General features: G+C 44.9%; 1 protein-coding gene across 4 annotated transcripts in view; it reads left to right on the forward strand.

The window, feature by feature from the left end:
• GPM6A (glycoprotein M6A) overlaps positions 1-20,779 on the forward strand; it is a 405,720-nt gene that overhangs the window by 316,294 nt on the left and 68,647 nt on the right. For all 4 annotated transcript variants that reach the window (XM_014519277.2, XM_025202425.1, XM_006022219.3 and 1 more), the window contains one exon: positions 1,455-1,647. In XM_014519277.2, the coding sequence (XP_014374763.1) occupies positions 1,455-1,647 (193 nt within the window). The remainder of the gene's footprint in view (positions 1-1,454; positions 1,648-20,779) is intronic.

Genomic DNA, 20,779 nt, shown 5'->3' on the forward strand with positions numbered 1-20,779 from the left:
CGCTGCAGTCTTTGGTTGACCACATAGATCCTCCTGTCCCTTCTCAGCCCATAGCCTGAGACTGGGAGGATCGACGAGAACACCACCTGTGCCCCCAGACCCTTAAGCCCCGCTCCCAAATCCCTGTAGCGCCTCATGACCTGGCTGGGAGTGCTCCGAGCAGTGTCATTGGTGCCCACATGAATAAGGAGCATGGGGTAGTGGTCTGTGGGTTTAAGGAGCTTTGGGATCCTCTCCTCAATGTCCCGGATGCAGGCTCCTGGGAAGCAGCAGACTTGCCGGGCTAAGGGGTCGGGGTGGCAGATTGGCCCCTCAGTCCTCCTCAGGAGGGAGTCTCCCAGAACAATCACCTTACGTTTTGTCTTGGGGAGAGCAGGGGCAGTAGCTGCTGTTGGGCCCATGTTGCCTGTGGGGGGCGGCAACTCAGCAGGCTCTGCTGGGGCAGCAAGAGGTGCGTACCTGTTTCTCAGTTCTGGTGGGGGAGGGGCCTTGGTGCGGCGGGCCTTAGGGCCCTTGACCACCTGGGTCCATGCCCCTGGCTGGACAGAGCAGGAGGTCCCAGAGTCCTCCTCTGGTGTGGAGGGAGACTGTGATCTACCCTCCGCCTCCCGGGGGAGAAGGGCCTGGCAGTAGGAGTCTATCTCCTGCTCGCAGACCCTGATGGCACGTAGTATCTGGACTGTGGCCTGGAGCTCCTCCAGCTGGCGTGCCAGAGACCCCAAAAGGGAGCAGACCCCACAAGGGCTAAGGGATGAGCATGCTGTTAGTAAAATGTGGATTGGATTAGACCTTCACAGGTCAGATCCAGTGTCTTTACATGCTGGATTCAGCCTGTTAGCTGTCGGTCATCAACCCCCGTCTTAGGTATGAAATTTTTTATTTGTTCCCTGCAGTGATTGCTGCAGGATGTCTTTGCCATGTAAGAGATTTTAAAACTTTTTTTAGAACTATTTTCAATTGCTCACAGCTATTTAAATAAAATAAAATTAATACCAAGATGGGTCTTTTTGCATAAAAAAAAAGGATGACATCTGGGAGAGTGATTAGAGGAAAAAGTTCTGGCCACCTGGCAGATAATGTTTGATCAAGATTTTCACTTGTTTCATCTTAACCCAGCAAGTCAGTCACTGGTCTTGTCTATAATGCTGGTTCTTGGCTCATTCACACTATTAGAGTCCTTTTAACCATCAGGGTTGTGGGTATTTAGAAAACTTAGCACTGAATTAACCCCCTTCTATTTCAGAGTTCTTCCCAGTCTGAGGACAGTGAGAGATGTAGGAAAGACTGTAATATTGATGCTCAACAAACTCTTTCCTTGGCCTGTGGTCTCGATATCCAGAAATGCATTTGTAATATCCCTGAATGCAAATATTGCCCCAAAACAAAAGAGATGCTCTTACTTTTAAGACATGAATACCAAAATGTGTTAAAATATTCTCTTTTATCTTATTCAGGGTGTTTTGAATGCTGTATCAAATGCTTGGGGGGGATTCCCTATGCCTCACTGATTGCCACCATCCTGCTGTATGCTGGTGTCGCACTGTTCTGTGGCTGTGGACATGAAGCACTTTCGGGAACTGTCAACATTCTGCAAACCTACTTCGAGATGGCAAGAGCTGCTGGGGACGTTATTGATGTCTTTACCATGTAAGTCATTATTTAACCTTTTCTCTTTTTTTGATTTCTGAATATTTTGTATAGGGAGATGGATTAGATTCATGACAATATGCTGCAATTAAAAATAAAAGAATAACCTCCTGTATATATAATTATATTAGATAAGTATGGCAATTGAAATTCTGTGAATGCTAATATTTTTTTTCCATTCCACCAGTAATTTCTAGTACTCCATGTTATCTTAGTAATTGGATACTAATAATTGTATAATTAATTGATTAATTGATGTATTATGTGATCTTTGTGGACTATCCTTACTTATACCTTTTAATAATTTAATTAAGCGATGTAAAATATACCATAGAACATACAAATATGCCTTTTAATTAAAACTTTGTAAATGCAAGTCACAGGTACCTAATTACCTTAAGGTAAAAAAGGATAGGGATTTACCATGTGCCTGTTGCTTTCGTTGAAGGCTAAGCTACTGTGGCTTTTGTTGACTTTGGAATATGAGTATGCATGTAGTCAGTTACTCGAGTAACTAACTGTGGTAAAGCCTTACTTCCTTTTAGTTCTGGATAAATGGTTTGCCTGTATGTGTAGTTTTGTTTTACATTTGTAATTACATTTCATACCTTAGAAGCATATTTTTCACATGGTCATAAATTAATGAAAAATAAAGGTAAGCATCAATAACGTCCAGCTCTTCTACAAAAGATGTTGGAACAGTGCAAAAATCATACACCTAATGAAAGCAAAGGTAACACTGAACAATCCAAACAATGGTTTTGATGCTACTATTGTCAGCCTCAAGCACTCTCAGCATTTAGGTCTGGCCTTCCCAAATCAACATATTGGTTTAAAATTATGACATTGTTTAAAAGACAAATGCAGGGTTCTTTTTTATTTGCTTTTTTGTTTCTGAGCAGGCCTCCTTCTCCAACCTATGAATATTCCACTGGGAAAAACTTGTGGAATGGTGTGATTCTGAGTAGCATTCAGCTTCATCTCTGTGTCACCTGCTTCCCTTGAATGGGACAGCTTCCTGCCAACATAATTTAGTGGCAGTGGCAGAAAAGTAGTGGCATAATGTAGCATAATGTAGTGGCAGTGGCAGAAAAGTCTTGGCAAGGTGCAGAGTTAGAAGAGATTGAAGCATGGACCAGGGAGGGAGGGGCTTCTGAAATTTGGAGCTTTGGATTTTTTTAGACCCTTTGGATGTAAAAGCCCATACCCCTTACTACTTCCTCAAGGCCACACGCCTTTGCACAGTTTCTCTTGTTGAGCATGTCTACCTCATCAGAGATGCCATGGGTCTAATAGAATATCCTACTGAAACAAAATGACACATCTTTATGGTGACTCCTCTCCTCTTCCTTTCTCACAAATACATCTTCTTTGGTATTTCAGTGCAAGTTTTCCATTGCTGCACGTGTACTGAGCTGAAGCTGAAACATCCTGTTGTTCATTCCAGGGAGTATTAGGTTTTCACAGTGAAACAAAGCAGTTCATTCACTAACATACAATGAGTGACAAAGCTAGAAATAGATTTCAGGTCTTCTGACTTTCACAGAGTTGTACCATTGCTTCTAGGTCATACTTGCTTCCTTTTTGTGCAGGGATTTTCATATAATGAATGCTAGTCAATTGTTTGCTAGATTAGCCACCTCTATGCCACATCCACATTTCATCAGGGAAAGAAACAGGGTTGAGCTGCTTGAGCTGAACATCCTGTACTACTGCTTATAGTGCTTCTGGGAAACATGTGGCTTTTGCTCTCTTTATTCTTTTTGGCCTAGCAGAAAGAATTATGTATCTCACTTGACTTCACAGCTAGAGTTCAGTGTTATGGCTGAATGAAAGAGCAGTCATTTTATTAGGCTCTAACATATTTTATTAGTCTCTAGAAATCCATTAGCGAAGAACTATAGTAAATCGATGCTTTCCCTTCATAGCAAGTTTTCCAGATTTTCTCTGTCAAAATCTTAAGTGACACTATCCGTCAATGCAGATAATTCACTGGAAATGATAGAGCAGCAATAAAGACTAATTTTATTGTTTTTCTTGACAAATTATTGTTTACTCTTTATCCGAGAATATTTTGGAGTAATTTATTCAGAGTCCTTGCTTTCTTATCCTTGGTTTCCAACTTCAGTTCAAATATATTGAGATAGATGATTTCCAAATAAACATCTGAGAGGGGAACGGGCACTTTGACTCAAAACATATGAGCTATCATTTGTACCTGGAGAAAGTATGTAGTCCTCAGTGACATCTGCCTAGATCAATTTTCTGCCTTTCTGTTTGAATTTGAATAACTATCAGTCTGTCATTAAAGAAAACTTTTTAGGGAAAGTCACTCTTTTTCATTTTGTTAAAACTGTGGTTAAGAAGTAGGAGTTCAAACAAACCTTGCATAAAAACATTGTCTTGAGAGTCAAGAAAGCAGCAAAATTATGTAAATAATGAAAGTTTATTAGTTTTTCTATTATAATATGTTACCTTTCCTTTTGAGGACTGTATTTTATATAACAGAATGAAAATGATGCAAAATAGATAGACATTCTGATGACGTAAATTAACAGAGGAGAGACATCCTAATCGATCATTTTTCTCTTTTTTTTTAAGGGCCACTTTTCCTTAATATTGCTAATGTTGTGTAATATGTCTATGACCCAGAGTCTGATCCTCAATAATAGATGTGCAAAGTGGATTGTGTAATGGAACATACTGAATTGAATTATATTTAATCATACTTATTGTTTCTGTCAGATGTTTACTGACATGTTGGATTTCAGTGTCTCATTTAGTTTAAAAATTAGTTCGTATCTAAGAGCTGCATATACCATTGGTTGGAGATTAAGGTTTAGTGGGACTTTTTTAGTGTATCCACATTCGCTCATAGAACAGTAGGGTTGGAAGGGCCCTCTGGAGATCATCTAATCCAAACCCCCTGCTCCAGGCAGAATGGTCCGTGACTAAACCATCACAGTCAAGTGATTGTGTGATCTGCTCTTAAAAACCTCCAAAGATGGAGGTTTCCCAACCTCTCTGGGTATTCCAGTGCTGTCATTGTGAAAAAGTTATTTCTAATATCCAACCTAAATTTCCCTTGCTACATTTGGGTAAAACTCATATAACACATTTCATACACCATCCTTTATTTTTAATAACTTATTTAAAGCATCCAATATCTTAGATTGTTCGCTTGTATTGTTTTACTTTTTATAATCATGCAATACAAATATGATAGGTTTATGTTGAATATTGTTAAATGCCCTTGTGGGCATTTAAAAGCAAGATAAAAGTACACCATCAGGCAGTACTGGCCTGTTCACAGTTGGACACAAGCAAAGACTAATCTTTGATTATATGTCTTTTAAACAAGCTTTTCAGGGAGAACATAGCTAACACAACTGCTCTTTTTCCTTTCCTTTGAATGACATATTATCCAGATCCATGCCAATTTCTTAGATTAACAGCTTTCCATCTTTCCTATAAGAACTAAATAGAAAGAGATGAAAAAAAATCCTTGAAACTCCAGTACAATCTTAGGGTAAACTAATGTTAGTAAAGCTAGTGTAAGATGACATAGCTTCATAAAAGTCAAGACACTGATTTATTCAAGCTCAGCTGTAAAGTAAGAGATCAGGAAAAATCTTCAGCAGTGAATCCTGTCAGAGACAAAGTATTGAAGAGCGGATGTGATGAAGCTTGTTGGTGAAAGGCAGGGCTGGATGCGATGATTATGATGGGTTGCTGTAGTAAGTTCATGGTTTTTCTTCAAGCGTAAAATCAGTTTTAAAAGCATCTGTCTGGTTTTAAGTTTCTTCTGGAGGTAGGAAAACAGAACTTTTCAATTTTCAAGACTAAAATATTCAAATGGCTCTTAACATTACAAAACATATAATATGTAGGAAAGGTAGGTAACACAGCTTCAGTAGGCACTATCCTAATGAGTCAATCTTCCCTTTCCTTCTCACAGGGCACATCTGCATGAGACATTTACTCCTGAGCTGCCTAATTAGCTCTGTAGTAAAGTCTCCGTGTGTATACGTGCGACCCTATTAGACTGCAGTAGACTAATTAACTCTGCCATAGGATACTATTTGTAAATACAAGTATTATCCTGTGCTGGAGTTCTTTGCTGCACAGCAATGCATGTATAGATGCTGGCAGCACAGGCTGGGACACAAAGGTGCTTCAGTGTAGGGGCTGCCTGCCTGCTAGCCCTGCACTGAAGCACCCTCATGCCCCAGTCAACCCCTTGGTAGCACCTTGAGCCAGGTCTGAGCAGCCCTGAGCTGGCAAGCTGATCCCCTGAACGCTTTTCTGGGCAGGGCTGCTCTGACCCAGCTCAACATGCTACAGTCTCGGGTGCACATGTAAATGTAGTGCCCGGGAGCAATAATCTCTGACAAAATATGTGATGGATTTTATTGTTTTGCATGAATTTCACATGTAGAGATGCCTACAGTCATTGTTTTAAATCATGAAAGTCATTCTTAATAAACAGGGCAGTTTTAAGACCAATTTTTAGTCTGCAGTAAATACCAATTTTTAGTCTGCAGTAAATACCAATTTTTGCAAGGACGAACTGAATTGTATTGTTTTTCTGGATGACCTTTGTGGCACTTCAAGTTTCAAGTTGGCTCAACTGTCTTCAACATTAACTTCATCTCTCTCCTGGGGCTATCTCCAAATAGTTATTTTTGGAAGTCCAACAAATGCTAAAAGGGAACAGTTAGAGGGAGAAGCAGGAGGTGGCTAGAAACATCTCCAGGGGATTAACACAAAAACAATCAACTATGTGGACATTTTAATGACAAATGGGGATTCAGTGTGTTGAGGGGCAAAGGGATTATTTCAGATCCCATGAGACTTAAATAGATTACAACAAAATAAAAAATCATTAATTTCTCCAGAAAATTGATCCAAGGATATTTTAGGCATGACAAATTAATAGCCTTTGTTGTCCAATTTGTCACTTTAACAGTACCGTAATTGAAATGGAAGATTCAGCATGAGGTAATGTGATAGTTAAGCATCCTCTTAATAACTACTTTATTATATCAAAATACGTAGTATATCATATGAATGGGATTAACAGGTTGTCCAAAACTATGCCCATCTATTTAGCCATTGAATTTCATAGGAATCCAGTCAGTCTCAATAGAGGCTGGTTAAGTTTATCATCTGAACTCTTTAATCTAGATTTTTTTGCCGTCCATGTTGGGTGAGGGCAGCTTCCTAGAGAAGAGCCCATATTTTCAGGTACTTCTCTAGTCCTTTATCTTAAGGAATGGGTAGTATCTTTTATCAATTATTTTTAAAAATAATATATGGAAGGACAATTAGGAAGACGTGGTCATGCCATATAGATAATTCTTAGATTCTAGCTATAAATAGATATTTTTTAGTTTCAGCATAGTGAAATGAGAAAATAAAATTTTTCTTGCAAAGTGAAGCTTTGGTTCTCAGAAAATAATAATATTGCCATGGGGCAAAATCCCTATATCATCAAAATCAGCACAAGTCAAATGTATACATTCTGTGTTCAGGAAAATGGTATCTGATGGAAAACTGTAAATAAGCATTTTACCTGTTTGCTTTGTTTCAAAATCATTAGAATTATTTTTACAGTCACCCAGCCAGCATATTTAGTTGTTGGAAAAAAAGCTTTTGAGATATCATACCAGCATGATCAATTGCCTTGCATACAGCTCTCTCTCTAAACACATAATTGCTCCTGTGAAGAACAGCCATGTCAAAAAGTTTCTGGCCCTTTAAGTAAAATAGTTTTTACTTCTGTGGAATAGAGCAAATGCTACTTGACTTGTCCTAAATAGAAGGGCTAGATGGTGGGGAAAGTGTTTGCTTGTTAACTTCCCAATACTGAAGTTGAAAGGCTACAGAAGACCAGGAGCAAGAGAGCAATGAAGGAGTTTTCCAGATATGTGTTTTTGTTTTGGGGTATTTTTCCCCCTCTGAGCTGCAAAATTGGAGCTAGAGAACCAGGAAAGGCTTGGGGCTGGGGGAATCAGTGGAGTGGTTTACTATCAAATTTATATTATCTGAACAAGAGGCTCCAAAGGGTGCAACACTTGGGCTAGGGATAGACATTACATATAAACTAGTTTAAGTGATCAGGAACTGGTTTAAATCTGTAACAGAAGAGATGTTGAGGGCACATAAACCAGTTTGAAAATGGCTAAAGCCAGTTTGAGATAAAGCTGGTTGAATGTTGTACCAGACTCAACTGATTTGGATCATACCGGTTTATGCAACATCTGTCGCAGACCCCTTGCTGGTTTAAGATAAATCAGACTCCCCCAATATCCTGACATGCTCTTTGGGGTGGGTGGGACTCCCTGCTCCATGGCAGGGCTGGTCCCTCCCCTCTGCTCCCTGGCTGCAGCTCCAGGGAGTATCCAGTATGGACTGCAGGCTGATCAGCCCCTTCCCCTCCCCACTCCCTGCTAAGCAGGAATTACCCCCTCCCCTCTGCCTTGCTGAGGAGGTGTCTGTGTATTAGGTAGCAGACCACATGCTGGCTACAGTCAGTGCTGAATCAACAAGTAGAATCAACAGGTAGCTGGTAATGTCCCTCTGTTGTTTTCTTAATGGGGTGATAAACACTGAATTAGGGGAAGGAATCTGGGTTTTCTGTTTCCCATGGAAAAACAGAGAAAACCACGTTTTTATCAGAGAAAACCCTGTTTTTATCAGAGAAAGTGCGGAGTTTCCTTTTTAGCAGAGAAATCCACAGATTCTCTCCTTTTGCACGCTGGCACAGCTCCAGACTGGAAGAGCTGATTGCAGAAAGGGCGGGAAACCCCTAGCCCTGCCCAGGCTGTTATCAAGTCCCTGCTGCATTAATCAGAGCATTCTGCCTGTGCCTGGTAGCCCCCCCCTCCAAGCTCAGTACTATAGAAGGGAAGGGAGGGCTGCTCAAGTGTCCCCCAGCTTCTAGCCTAAGCCACTGCAGGCATGTGCCTGCATTTCTGGGATGTCTGGTCAGTTACAAACAAGTTTAGCCTAAGCAGGTTAGAGTAACCTGCAAAGATTGGATCAGTTCAGGCTCAGGGTTTTTGAATGTCTGTCCCTAGCCTTGAACAGCTCTTTGGAGAAGCAGAGAAGATTTTCAGTGAATGGGGCTGGTGGAAAAGGGACAAAAAGTCATGGAAGTGACAGAGGATGCCAGAACTAGTGATGTTTGTGTTGGTATACAGTATTAGAGAGATTTTAAGGAGTATGAATATAAAGGAGGACACTGCACAATAAAACCACCCTTCGTCAGGGAGCCAATATTTGTTGTTGCATGATTTCAAGAGAAAGTTGAATAGTTATTGTTCCATCTGCAATATAAACTGAGAAAGCTATAACTCATATAACTTTATTGTTAACTCAAATGGGAAAAACCTGGCTAGCAAAGATTCTTGCAAGGTGCAAAATGGAAAGATCTGTAGAGATTTTGCAACTAAGTTAGGAATATTTATAGACTAAATTTGCAAATCGCCTTTGCAAAGGGTAGCTCACTGTGGTTTAAGCCTTGCAGTTCTTATTGATTTACCTTAGTGCAAAATTTTCTCTTTACTTTGACTGCTGACAGTTCAGTTAGGCCCCCAGGCAAGATTTGCTTTGCTAAAGGATATAGGAAAATGACTGAATTATGGTATTGATGGCACATCATACTTAATATGCATATTATTGAGACTATTCTTTGTTTGTTTTTTTGGCTGGGAGAGAGCACAAGGAGGTACTATTAATAACATCCACATCTTGGACTAATTTGTACTTATCATAAATTGTATTTTTGTGCTTCCATTATAAATCTTCTTTCTCAAAATCAATTGGACCTCAAACTCTGCACGTAGATGTTACAGGTAAAGCAAAAAATGCTGACAGAGAAATAAGTTTGCCCTACAGATCTGAATAAGGAGATTTCCCTGGCTCATATTTGTATAAATCATTTGGAGAAAAATACTTGACAACTTCCCTTCCTATAACTGAGTCTCTCGATGCATTCATGCATGCTGTTTCCTATCCATTAAATAGTTTTCCTCAACTGATATGTTAGTTGACTAACTTTTCCTTGTTCAATTTTTTTTCTCTATACACATGCAGCTGGTATCTTATTTATAATACTTAAGAAATATGCCAATTTGTCAGGTATTGGTTTCACTTTGTATGTCACTTTGTATATGACTTACAATGCTTAAACATTTACTTTACTTACAATGCACAGCATTAACTGCATAGCTAATTAATCTACTGTGCAGTAAACATCTCATTTAGATGTGCCCAAGAAGTATTTTTGAACCTTTTAGGATGGAGACCAATACAAAGTTGTGTTGTATCAAAAACATGATTTCTAAAAATGTGTTGAAATATAGTTCCATACAATCATTTTTTTTTCCAAGCAGTTAACTAATATACATTAATACACATATGCTGCCATATATTTGTAATGATCTTGCATTTGTACAGCAAAACAATTACTTTATAAAACTTACTAAAGAGTTATGCAGCATGTGAGAAGCAAGGATTGTTTGGGTGTTATCTTCAGTCAGTATGTGAGACAAATTTTTCATAAGACCCCATGAATACCATGTTATTCTTACCCCCTGAAATGCTGAGAGGGCATACCATGTGCCTTTTGAGGCAGAAAGTGTAAAGGAGACATCTAGGGTAGGTCTTGGGGTTATATAGGGCCCTGGCTTAGTGCTTCATTTCCATAGTGCATAGTTTTGCTTATTTATGTTTATGGCAAGGGGATACTCACTGGGTAGATATCAGTCAGACTATAGATCAATAACAATTTGGTGACAGTTTGTGCCTTGACTTGGAATTTACATTTTAATGGTGAAATTTACCTTTTTGTGGGAAAAGTAAATTATACATCAATTAAATCACAATGATTTTTTTTAAGGTCATAGAGGAAAGAGTGAAACAGTTTTGATTAATACACTTACATTTTAATTAACATACACTTTAAATAAATGAGACAATTGTTCTCTTGCTGGAATGATTCAGTAATGAATAGAACATGTTTAACAAAAATAGCATTGTAAGCACTTCATGCAATAGATAATGGCCAGATCTTCCATTGAAAATAGGGCCAAATACCTCTGTAGTATTCTGCAGTTGGCTGTTTCTGTAACAAAGTGAAATTTACCTGTGTCATGTAGCAATCTGACAGCCTAGCCTGTGTTCTGAATAAAATGCAGAAAATAGGTGCTCATCAGGAAGACAGCATTAGCAGGTATTAGTAAAATGTTGTCATATCTAGACTAGCATCTAGATGTAGCACCATTTTAATAATGAACAAAGAGATTCACATCAGTTTATGAAAAGAAATCTAGTGAATAATAGCAGAAGAGATCTTTAAGTAGGGAGCTTGTCAAATCATAACGTAACAGAAGGGAACAATTTAAGAAGCAAATCAGCATCCTGTCAGGTATGTTTTTTGCTTCAGAAAAATATCTTTAAAAAAATTGTACATAAATGACCATACTTGTCAGTCAGCTAACTGAGAACTATGGAGACCAATGTTTTTTTATTTACCTACAAGACCTAACAGGCAAGGCCAGAGGCAATGTGAGCTTTCTTCATTCTGTCAGGTAAGGGGTGAGTCAGCCGTAAGAGTGAGACAGCATCACTCTATTCTATGTCTTTTTGGTTCCTGTCATGTCTGATCCTGACCCTGGTCCTCCTAAATCTTATCTTCATTTTAAGAAAAAGGTCAATAAGAAAGGAACCATTTCTAGAGGTGAAGATAGAGCACAACAGCCATGTTTGTCCTGTAACACTTGGGCCAGGGACAGATATTACGCATAAACGGTTTAAGCAATCAGAAACTGGTTTAAACCTGTAACAGAACAGACATTCAGTGTACATAAGCCAGTTTGAAAATGGCTGAAACCAGTTTGAGATAAACCTGATTGAATGTAGTATCAGACTTAGCTGATTTGGCTCAAACTGGTTTATGCAATGTCTCTCCCAGACCCTTTGCTGGTTTGAGGTAAATCAGAGACCCCAGCATCCCATCATGCTCTCTGCATGGGGCTCTGTGCTCCAGCCCAGCCAAGCTGGCCCCACCCCTTGGCTCTGCCGACCGAGCAGCGACTGGCAGGGGCAGGGGTTTGGACAGAGAGGGGTTTAATTCCCCCTCCCTGTGCCACTGGCAGGGACCTGAGCCGGGTCTGCCCGCATTCCCCCCTTGCTGCTGCAGCAGGGGGGCCCCATGAGCGCTGAGGCAGAGCAGGGCAGGGAGCAGAGTTCGTTTCCCCTCTAACCCCAGTGGCAACTGGGTGGCTCCCTGTCCGGAATAGGCCCCCGGTTGTCCCCTCCATCGGAGGCCAGAGGAATAACCCTGTCCCTACCCCCACTCCCAGGGGCCCTGCCTGGGCATGCCCATCCCTGCCACTGTGGTGGGAGGGAAACAGGGCCCTTACCAGGGACACTGTGGGGGACAGCGAGTCCTTTCCCAGCGAGGGACTGCACTGTGGGCTCGGGCTGCACGTGGCAGCACTGGGGTGTAGAGCAGGTCAGAGCCGTGCAAGGCCTCACAGTGCCACTGCGCTCCACAGCCACTCTGCTGGGCACACAGTGCAGCCCTGCCAGGAAGTCATGACAGGCTCCTGCCCATCCCTCACCTCTCACTGCTTCAGGTGTTGGTTGGGGGCGGAGCTGTCCCTTGCCACTCATTCTGTGCTAGGGCAAGCCACTGAGGGGGCTTATTCAGCCCCCATTATTTCCCCCAAGCTTCAGCTGCAGTCTGGCTGGGCAGACCCCACAGGCAGCAGCTGAATAAGCCCCTTCCTGTCAGGAGGGGCTCACCCATAGCACAGGGAGAGGCCGCTCCACCACAGCAGGGTCTGCCTGGCTCAGCTGCTGCTGTCCTGTGCTCGGAGACAGCAGCTGAATAAGCCCCCTCCTGCCGGCCGGGAGCTGTCTCTGGGCACCAGGCAGCAGCAGCCATGCTGAGTAGACCTGGCTCTGGGCAGACCCTACTGCGGTAGAGTGGCCCGTCTGTGCGTGGAGCAAGCCCCCTCCCAGCAGAAAGGGGCTTATTCAGCTGCTGACCACTTGCATCACAGCCTCAAGCTTGCCCTGAGCACTGAACGAGATGCAGGGGCCAGCTCTACCCCCACCTAGCAGCTGGAGCAGTGAGAGGTGAGTGACCCACGGGCAGGAGCCAGTCACGGCTTCCCAGCGGGGCTGCGCTGTGGGGCTGGCAGAGCGGCTGTGGAGCACAGCAGTGCTGCAGAGACTTGGAGGGCTCTGGTCTTTTCCACACTCCAGCACTGACCGTGTAGGCATCAACACCACTGTCTCCTAGTTTCTTACTGAGAATGGGGTGAGAGACTGTGTCAAAGGCCTTCCTGAAACTATATCCACTGCGACACCTGCATCCAAGGACTTGGTGACCTGGTCATAGAAGGCCACCAGGTTGGTTTCACAAGACTGCCCCTAATGAACCCATGCTGGTTGCCCCTGAGCATAACCTGCCCTGCTGGCCCTTCCTGGACATGTGCCAGGATAATTGTTTCAAAAAGCTTCCCCAGGACTGAAGTAAGACTTACAGGCCTATAGTTTCCTGGGTCCTCCTTCCTCCTTTTTTTGAAGATGGGGACCACATTGGCCCTTTTCCAGTCCTCTGACACATCACCCGAGCGCCATGAGTGCTCGTAGAGCTGTGCCAGAGGTCCCGCAATGACTCCTGCTAGTTCCTTTAGCACTCTGGGGTGGAGATCATCAGGATCTGCAGATTTAAATACATCTAGTACCTCCAGAAGTTCCCTGACAAGGTCCTCATTAACCGTAGGCCTGGGTGTGCCACCCACAGGGCCCTCGGGGGTGTCAGTGGGGGAGATATCCGGGTCCCTCCTCAGAAATACGGAGGCAAAGAAATTGTTGAATATGTCAGCTTTACTGTCAGGTGAGATGACCAGATTTCCTAGCATGTCCTGCAGAGGCCCCACGTTACCTGGCACCTTCTTTTGCCCCCCTATGTATTTGAAATAGGACTTCTTGTTGTCCTTGATCTGGGTCGCTAGTCCCAGTTCCATTTCTGTCTTGGCCTTCCTGACTGCCCCCCTACATTCCTGAGCTACCAAGGTATAGCCCTCTCTTGTGATGGCCCCTCCCTTCCAATGGGTGTACATCTCCTTTTTTGTTTGGAGATGTTCCCAGATGCTTTTGGTGAGCCATGGGGGCCTTTGAGCCCTCTTGCCCCTTTGATTCATGTAGGGATTACTTCCCTTTGAGCTTGGAGGATCGTCTCCTTAAGGAACGACCACTCCTCCTGGACACACAACTCCCTCCTGCTCTGGGACCTCAGTGCTTCCCCCACTAGTTTTCTCACCTCGTTAAAGTCCGCCCTCCTGAAGTCGAGGGCTGCTGTCTTGCTGGAGGCTTTCGCCACCTTGCACTGGATGGTGAATTCCAGCAGACGATGATCGCTATTGCCCAGGTGGTCCAGCACCCACAGACCCCGTACCAGGTTGTTGCCCGTGGCCAGGACCAAATCCAACAAGGCATCTCCCCTGGTGGGGCTGTGCCTGTCTACTCCTTCCAGCAGATGTCTGGAAAGTTTATGTCACCCATGACGACCACATCCTTGGACCTAACTATCTCCGTGAGCTGACTTAAGAATTCCTGGTCTTGATCTTCTCCTTGGTTGGGTGGTCTGTAGTAGACCCCCACCGTTCAGTCCCTTTCTCCCCAACCCCCTTGTGTTCTAACCCAGAGCACTTCCATGGGCCACACCCAGAGGGTGGTGGTGGACAGGTCTTATTTGACCTGGAGGGATGTGGGCAGTGGGGTTCCCCAGGGCTTGGTACTTGGACCCACACTATTCAACATCTTCATCAGTGACTTGGGCGAGGTGGTAGAAAGCACCCTGTTCAAATTCGCAGATGACACTAAGATGTGGGGTGAAGTGGGTACACTAGTAGGAAGGAACAGGCTGCAAGTGGATCTAGACAGGTTACAGGGGTGGGTGGATGAGAACAGGATGCGGTTCAACACTGACAAGTGCAGGGTAATGCACCTGGGGAGGAAGAACCAGCGGCACACCTGCAGGCTGGGAACTCCCTTCTCACCAGTGTCGAGACAGAAAAGGATCTTGGAGTCATCATTGATGCCACAATGAATATGGATCGACAAAGTGGGGACGTGGTCAGGAAGGCCAACCATACTGTGTTGTGCATCCACAGATGCATCTCAACCAGTTCCAAGGAGGTGATCCCCCCCCCTCTATGCAACACTGGTCAGGCCGCAGCTGGAGTACTGCGTCCAGTTCTGGGCACCGCACTTCAGGAGGGATGTGGCCAATATGGAGAGGGTCCAAAGGAGGGCCACCTGCATGATCAGGGGTCAGCAGGGCAGGCCCTATGAGGAGAGGCTGATGGAACTGAACCTGTTCAGCCTCTAAAAGAGAAGACTGAGAGGGGATCTAGTGGCAGTCTACAAATTAGTCAAGGGGGACCAGCAGGCATTGGGAGAGTCCCTGTTCCCCCGAGCACTCCCGGGAGTTACAAGAAACAACGGACACAAGCTAGCAGAGGGTAGTTTCAGGCTAGACATTAGGAGGTGCTATTTCACTGTCAGGGCCACTAGGACCTGAAACCAACTTCCAAAAGAAGTGGTGCTGGCTCCTACCTTGGCAGTCTTTAAAAAAAGGCTGGACAAACATCTGGCTGGGGTCGTTTGACCCCAGAACTCTTCCCTGCCATGGCAGGGGGGCGAAATCGATGATCTCCTTAGGTCCCTTCCGACCCTACCAACTATGAAACTATGAAACTGCCACGTGCAGCCCGCGCCCACAGTGCAGTCCCTTGCTGGGAAAGGACTTGCTCTCCCCCACAGAGTGACAGGGGCTGCTGCCCCCAGTAAGGGCCCTGTTCCCTCCCACTGCAGCGGCAGGGGGAGGGCATACCCAGGAATGGCCCCTGGGGGTGGGGCAGGGATAGGGTTATTCCTCTGGCCTCTGGCAGAGGGGACAGCTGGGGGCCTATTCTGGGGAGGAAGCCACCCAGCTGCCAGTGGGGTAGAGGGGAAACAAACTGTGCTCCCTGCCCCGCTCTGCGTCAGGGGCCATGTTGCCTCCCTGCTGCAGCAGTGAGGTGGCAGTGTGGGCAGACCCAGCTCGGGTCCCTGCAATTGAAACAGGGAGGGGGAATTAAACCCTTCTCTGTCCAATTCAGCTTGGGTTGGCCATGCCCCCCCAGCAGTGCTTCCCTGCAGCCAAGGGCTGGCTCTTGCACCCCCTGTACCTGGCCTGAGCAACTGCAAGCACGTGCTCGCACTGCCTCATCCGAGAGAGCATGTTTGTCCTGTTACGAACCGGTTCAGTCTAGGCAGGCTAGACTAACCTGAAAAGGCTGAATCAGTTCAGGCTCTGACTTTTTGCATGTCTGTCTCTGACCATGAAGGTTAGAAACAGGCCTTGAGTTAGGACACATTATCTGAAAAAACTGATGGATTCATGAGCAGAGGAGGTACTCACACTTAGAGATCATTCACTTCTCCTTTGCTTCCCAAGGGGTATTTTTTATTGCTTTTATTCTGAGTAGCTCCAAACCTACTTGTACTGGGCCGGGAGGAGCATAGCTGGGTTCGGGCCAGGGTGCAGTGAGGTGGTGGCAACCCATGTGTCTGCTGGCTACCTGAAGTCAATCAAAGGCGTGGGGTGGCCACAATCTGCCCGCAAAATTGAGACAATCAGGGCAATTAGATTAATCAAGTCCTGCAGGGAGCACACAAAATTTAGCCTTGGGCTCCACAGTTTGAGTGCATCTCTGGTTATATTACATAAAACAATTAATTTTTCTTCATATGATACCAAACAAGGTTGATGCAGAGAATGTGGCATGCACAACTTGTTTAGCCCTTGGCAAATCATTTGTAGTACTGTCCTACATGAAATTCTTTTAAGAAATCCAGAACTAGAAAGGAAAGTTACTTACCTTGCAGCAGTTGCCTAGACTATATTTTCCAGCAAGAGGAAGTCTTTGCTAATTCCTTTGTTAACCTTAGCCTGTTTGGTTATTTGCTTTTATCGTTGCACTCTAAACTGTAAGTGACTGTTTATTATGTTCTCATTTTGTTCCCTTACTAATTCTCCTCCCTTCTATTCTCTAGCAATTGTAGTAATTGTTTTCTAAAAAAAACCCTCCATGAGGCTACATGAACATTTTCCTATTGCTTGCATTTTTTTCAGAGATATTATAGATTATTATGCCTTAATTATGTTGTTATGTGAGGCATTTCGACCTCTCTCTCTATGGAGTGTATGAATAATTCTCTCTTTCCTTTGTTAATTCTGTTTCTCAGTTTCCTAAAATGTTATACATAGGAACCCCCAGCAAAATCTGCCTTCATGACATTTGGCATAGTTAACTGGTGTTGAATTTAATACATTAAATAGATGAAGGACTAGTCTGGGTTTCTTTGGCAGAAGCAAAATCACAGGACCAGGAGTAGGAAGTTCATTAAAAAGTGACAATGGTTTAGTGGCAAAAAGTGGTGGTAGACTTCCTTCAGTTGGATGTTAACAGAGTAAGAGTGACTTAGCTAGAGCAAAATAAATAAATAAAAATGTAAAAGTTGGGCATATCTCCCAAGTATCTTTCTCTGGAACCCCTTTCAAAGTTTAAATCTGCAAAATTGCCCCTGCAAACTGAAAAGCCTGAGGGAGAGTAAATTGGACTGTCATTCATAGCATTCTCTCGGGATGAATCTCCTAAGGGTGCATGGGGTTCATTAGGTACGTAGAGAAATGTAAATCATGCCTCCCTTTGCGAGCTTAAATGAGTTTAATCTCTGGTTTCATAGTTTCATAGTTTTAGGGTCGGAAGGGACCTAATAGATCTTCTAGCCCGACCCCCCACCAGGGCGGGAGAACAACAAAAGAACCCTAAACAAAAAACGGGACTCAAATGAGTCCAGCCAGGTAGGTATCCAGCCTCTTCTTAAAGATCCCCAGGGTAGGGGCCAGCACCACCTCCCTTGGAAGTTGGTTCCAGCTCCTAGCTGCCCTAACTGTGAAGTAGTTTTTTCGGATGTCCAATCTGTACCTCCTCTCCATCAACTTGTGCCCATTACTCCTAGTTATGCCAGCGGGGGCTAGGGGAAACAGCGTCTCCCCCAAACCCTTCCGGTTCCCCCTAGTGAGTTTATAGACGGTCACCAGGTCCCCCCTCAGCCTTCTCTTGTGGAGGCTGAATAGGTTCAGGTCCCGCAGTCTCTCACTGTAGGGTCTGCCCTGTTGTCCCCGGATCATGCGGGTGGCCCTCCTCTGGACCCTCTCCATGTTGTCCACATCCCTCCTGAAATGGGGCGCACAGAACTGGACACAATACTCCAGCTGCGGCCTGACCAGTGTCGCATAGAGGGGGAGGATCACCTCCCTGGCTCTACTCGAGATGCACCTGTGGATGCACAACAAGGTCCGGTTAGCCCTGCCAACCATGACCTCGCATTGTCGGCCCATGTTCATCTTGGAGTCAATAATGACACCAAGATCCCTTTCCGCCTCCGTGCTCTCAAGTAGGGAGTTCCCCATCGTATAAGTGTGCTGCTGGTTCCTACTACCCAAGTGCAGCACCCTGCACTTGTCCGTATTGAAACACATCCTGTTCCTGTTTGCCCACCCCTGTAACCTATCCAGATCCTTCTGCAATCGCTCTCTCCCTGCTAGCGTGCTCACCTCCCCCCAAATTTTGGTGTCATCAGCGAATTTAAACAGGTTGCTTTCCACCCCAACATCAAGATCGCTGATGAAGAAATTGAACAGCGCAGGCCCCAGGACCGAGCCCTGGGGGACTCCACTACCCACCTCCCCCCAAGTTGAGTATGATCCATCCACCACCACCCTCTGAGTGCGACCCTTCAGCCAATCTGCAATCCATCTGACTGTGTAGGCATCTATGCCACAGTCGCCTAGTTTATTAATTAGGATGGGGCGAGAGACGGTGTCAAAGGCCTTGCTGAAGTCCAGAAAGACTACATCCACCGCGACACCTGCGTCCATGGCCTTTGTGACCTGATCATAAAAGGCGATCAGGTTGGTCTGACATGATCTCCCCCTAATAAATCCGTGCTGATTGCCCCTGAGCATCATTTCTGATGCCAGCCCATCACAAATGTGCTCCTTGATGATCTTCTCAAAGAGTTTCCCCAGGATTGAGGTAAGACTGATAGGCCTATAGTTGCCCGGGTCCTCCCTTTTCCCTTTCTTGGTCTCAGAGTACTAGACAGAAAGCAGGGTAGATTCGCACATTATAGACTAAATTAGAGATGCATAAGCTTTCATAAGCGTTGGACTTCATCAGATTCTGTGAAAGGATTGTAGGAAACAGCTTCTAAACAGAAAGCAGTGATTTGAATGCAAAGGGTAGGGAAGAGGGGAGAAAATGGAGGGAGAGGCAAGGTGGACAGGAGAGAGAAAAACAAAGCAGTTGACCCATTGAAGGACATCGGGGTTATAAAAGTTTATCCAGGTAATGGGATAAGAATCCATATTCTTGTTTTAGACTATATTTAACGCAAATCCCATTTGTGCATAGGTGATGCATAAGTGCTGCTGGGGGGGAGGGGCACAACTTTGCACCGCCCAAGCCCCCACTGCTGCTGGGCATTGAGTCCAGCTGGACTGCAGCCCCATGCCCCACTGTTGGTGTAAAAATTGCACTGCCACCGCCCCCACTGCTGCCAGGCTGCAGCTCCAACCCCCACGCCCTGCTGTTGGCACAGAAATGGGGGCAGGAGGGAGGGAGGGAGGGTACGTGATCTCCCCTGCCCCCTGTTTCTTCCAATTCATCACCAAGGAGTCTATGGATGATTTCTTGTTCTGCAGTTTCCTGTTCAAGTTTATTTTTAAAGTTTTGGGGCACTTGTACACATGATGATATCATGCTGCACATGTGATGAAAATGTCACTTTGTGTAGCTTAATGGTATCATGCATTATATGTAAACCAGTTTTGGGATTTTTTGATGAGCTTGCATTGTTGTAGACTAAACTACATCCTGATGTAATTTAGTTTGCAACGATGCATTGCAGCTAAAGAGTCAGCTCGTCCTCTGGCTGCAGGAGTGGTGGGCAGGCTCCACAGAAAAAAAGGATCAGGCCCATTTCTGTCTTCAGCAGGCACCTGCTTGCAGTCAAGGGGTGAGCTGTCAGTGGGCCAAGCAGCCCCTGGGCTCTGGTGAGTGCCAGTCCTTTCCCCTGGGGCAGTGGCACCCCCTGGGGCCACCCAGGCTGGCTGCTAGTGGGCCAGGTGCTGTCCTAGCTCAGAGGCAGCACCCAGCCTGATCCAACTCTTCTGCTACCATGGAGGGAAGGACTGGGGCCTGCTAGCAGCTCACCCCCCCGGCAGGGGCAGGCTCCACCAACAAAAAAGAAAAAGGATCGAGCCCCTCACCGTAATGTGACAGAAAAATAAAACCCCTAAATTGAAATGGTGCATTTCAATTAAAAACCCACCATTTCAATTTAGGAAGCATAGAAGACTAAACCCCCATCACATGTACAAGTGCCCCAGGAACAGCCAGTCTGAAATCAGCAGTGGAAAGCCCGGGGAGGATTAAATGTTCTGCCGCGGGCTTATGTGTTTTGTGTAGAACTGACGTCAGATCAGCGTTCATTCATTCTTACATGTTGGGATTGCTTGTTTGTCCAATATAGGCAGCAGAGGGGCACTCTAAGAAGGTGATGGTGTATATGTTATTAGCAGAAGTGCAGGTAAATGAACCTTGAATGTTATAGTCCATGTTATTTCGTCCAGTAATGATGTGGTCTGTGTTGATGCAAGGGCACAGCTGGCTTTTGGTTCCAGAGCAAGGCCTGGTGCCTTGGTGAGAGTTATGTAGTCTGTTGCTAGAGAGATGCTGTCTGAGGTTGTGGGGGTGCCTAGAAGCTAGGACATGTTTGTCCCCCATGGCTATCTTGAGATAGTCATCATTTTCCAGGAGAGGTTGGAGGTCATTAATGATGTGTTCAAACTGTGGTCTTTAGATGACAACAAAGGCAGGGGTTGGCCACACATAGCCTGCAGGCCAGATCCATCCCATAGAACTGCATGGTTTTGCCTGAACCTGTAGCCACAATAGGGCTGATCAGCAAGGAGCTGCACCAGGGATGGAGAGCT

Source organism: Alligator sinensis, unplaced genomic scaffold (assembly GCF_000455745.1).
Source record: "Alligator sinensis unplaced genomic scaffold, ASM45574v1 scaffold211_1, whole genome shotgun sequence".
Taxonomy (NCBI): Eukaryota; Metazoa; Chordata; order Crocodylia; family Alligatoridae; genus Alligator; species Alligator sinensis.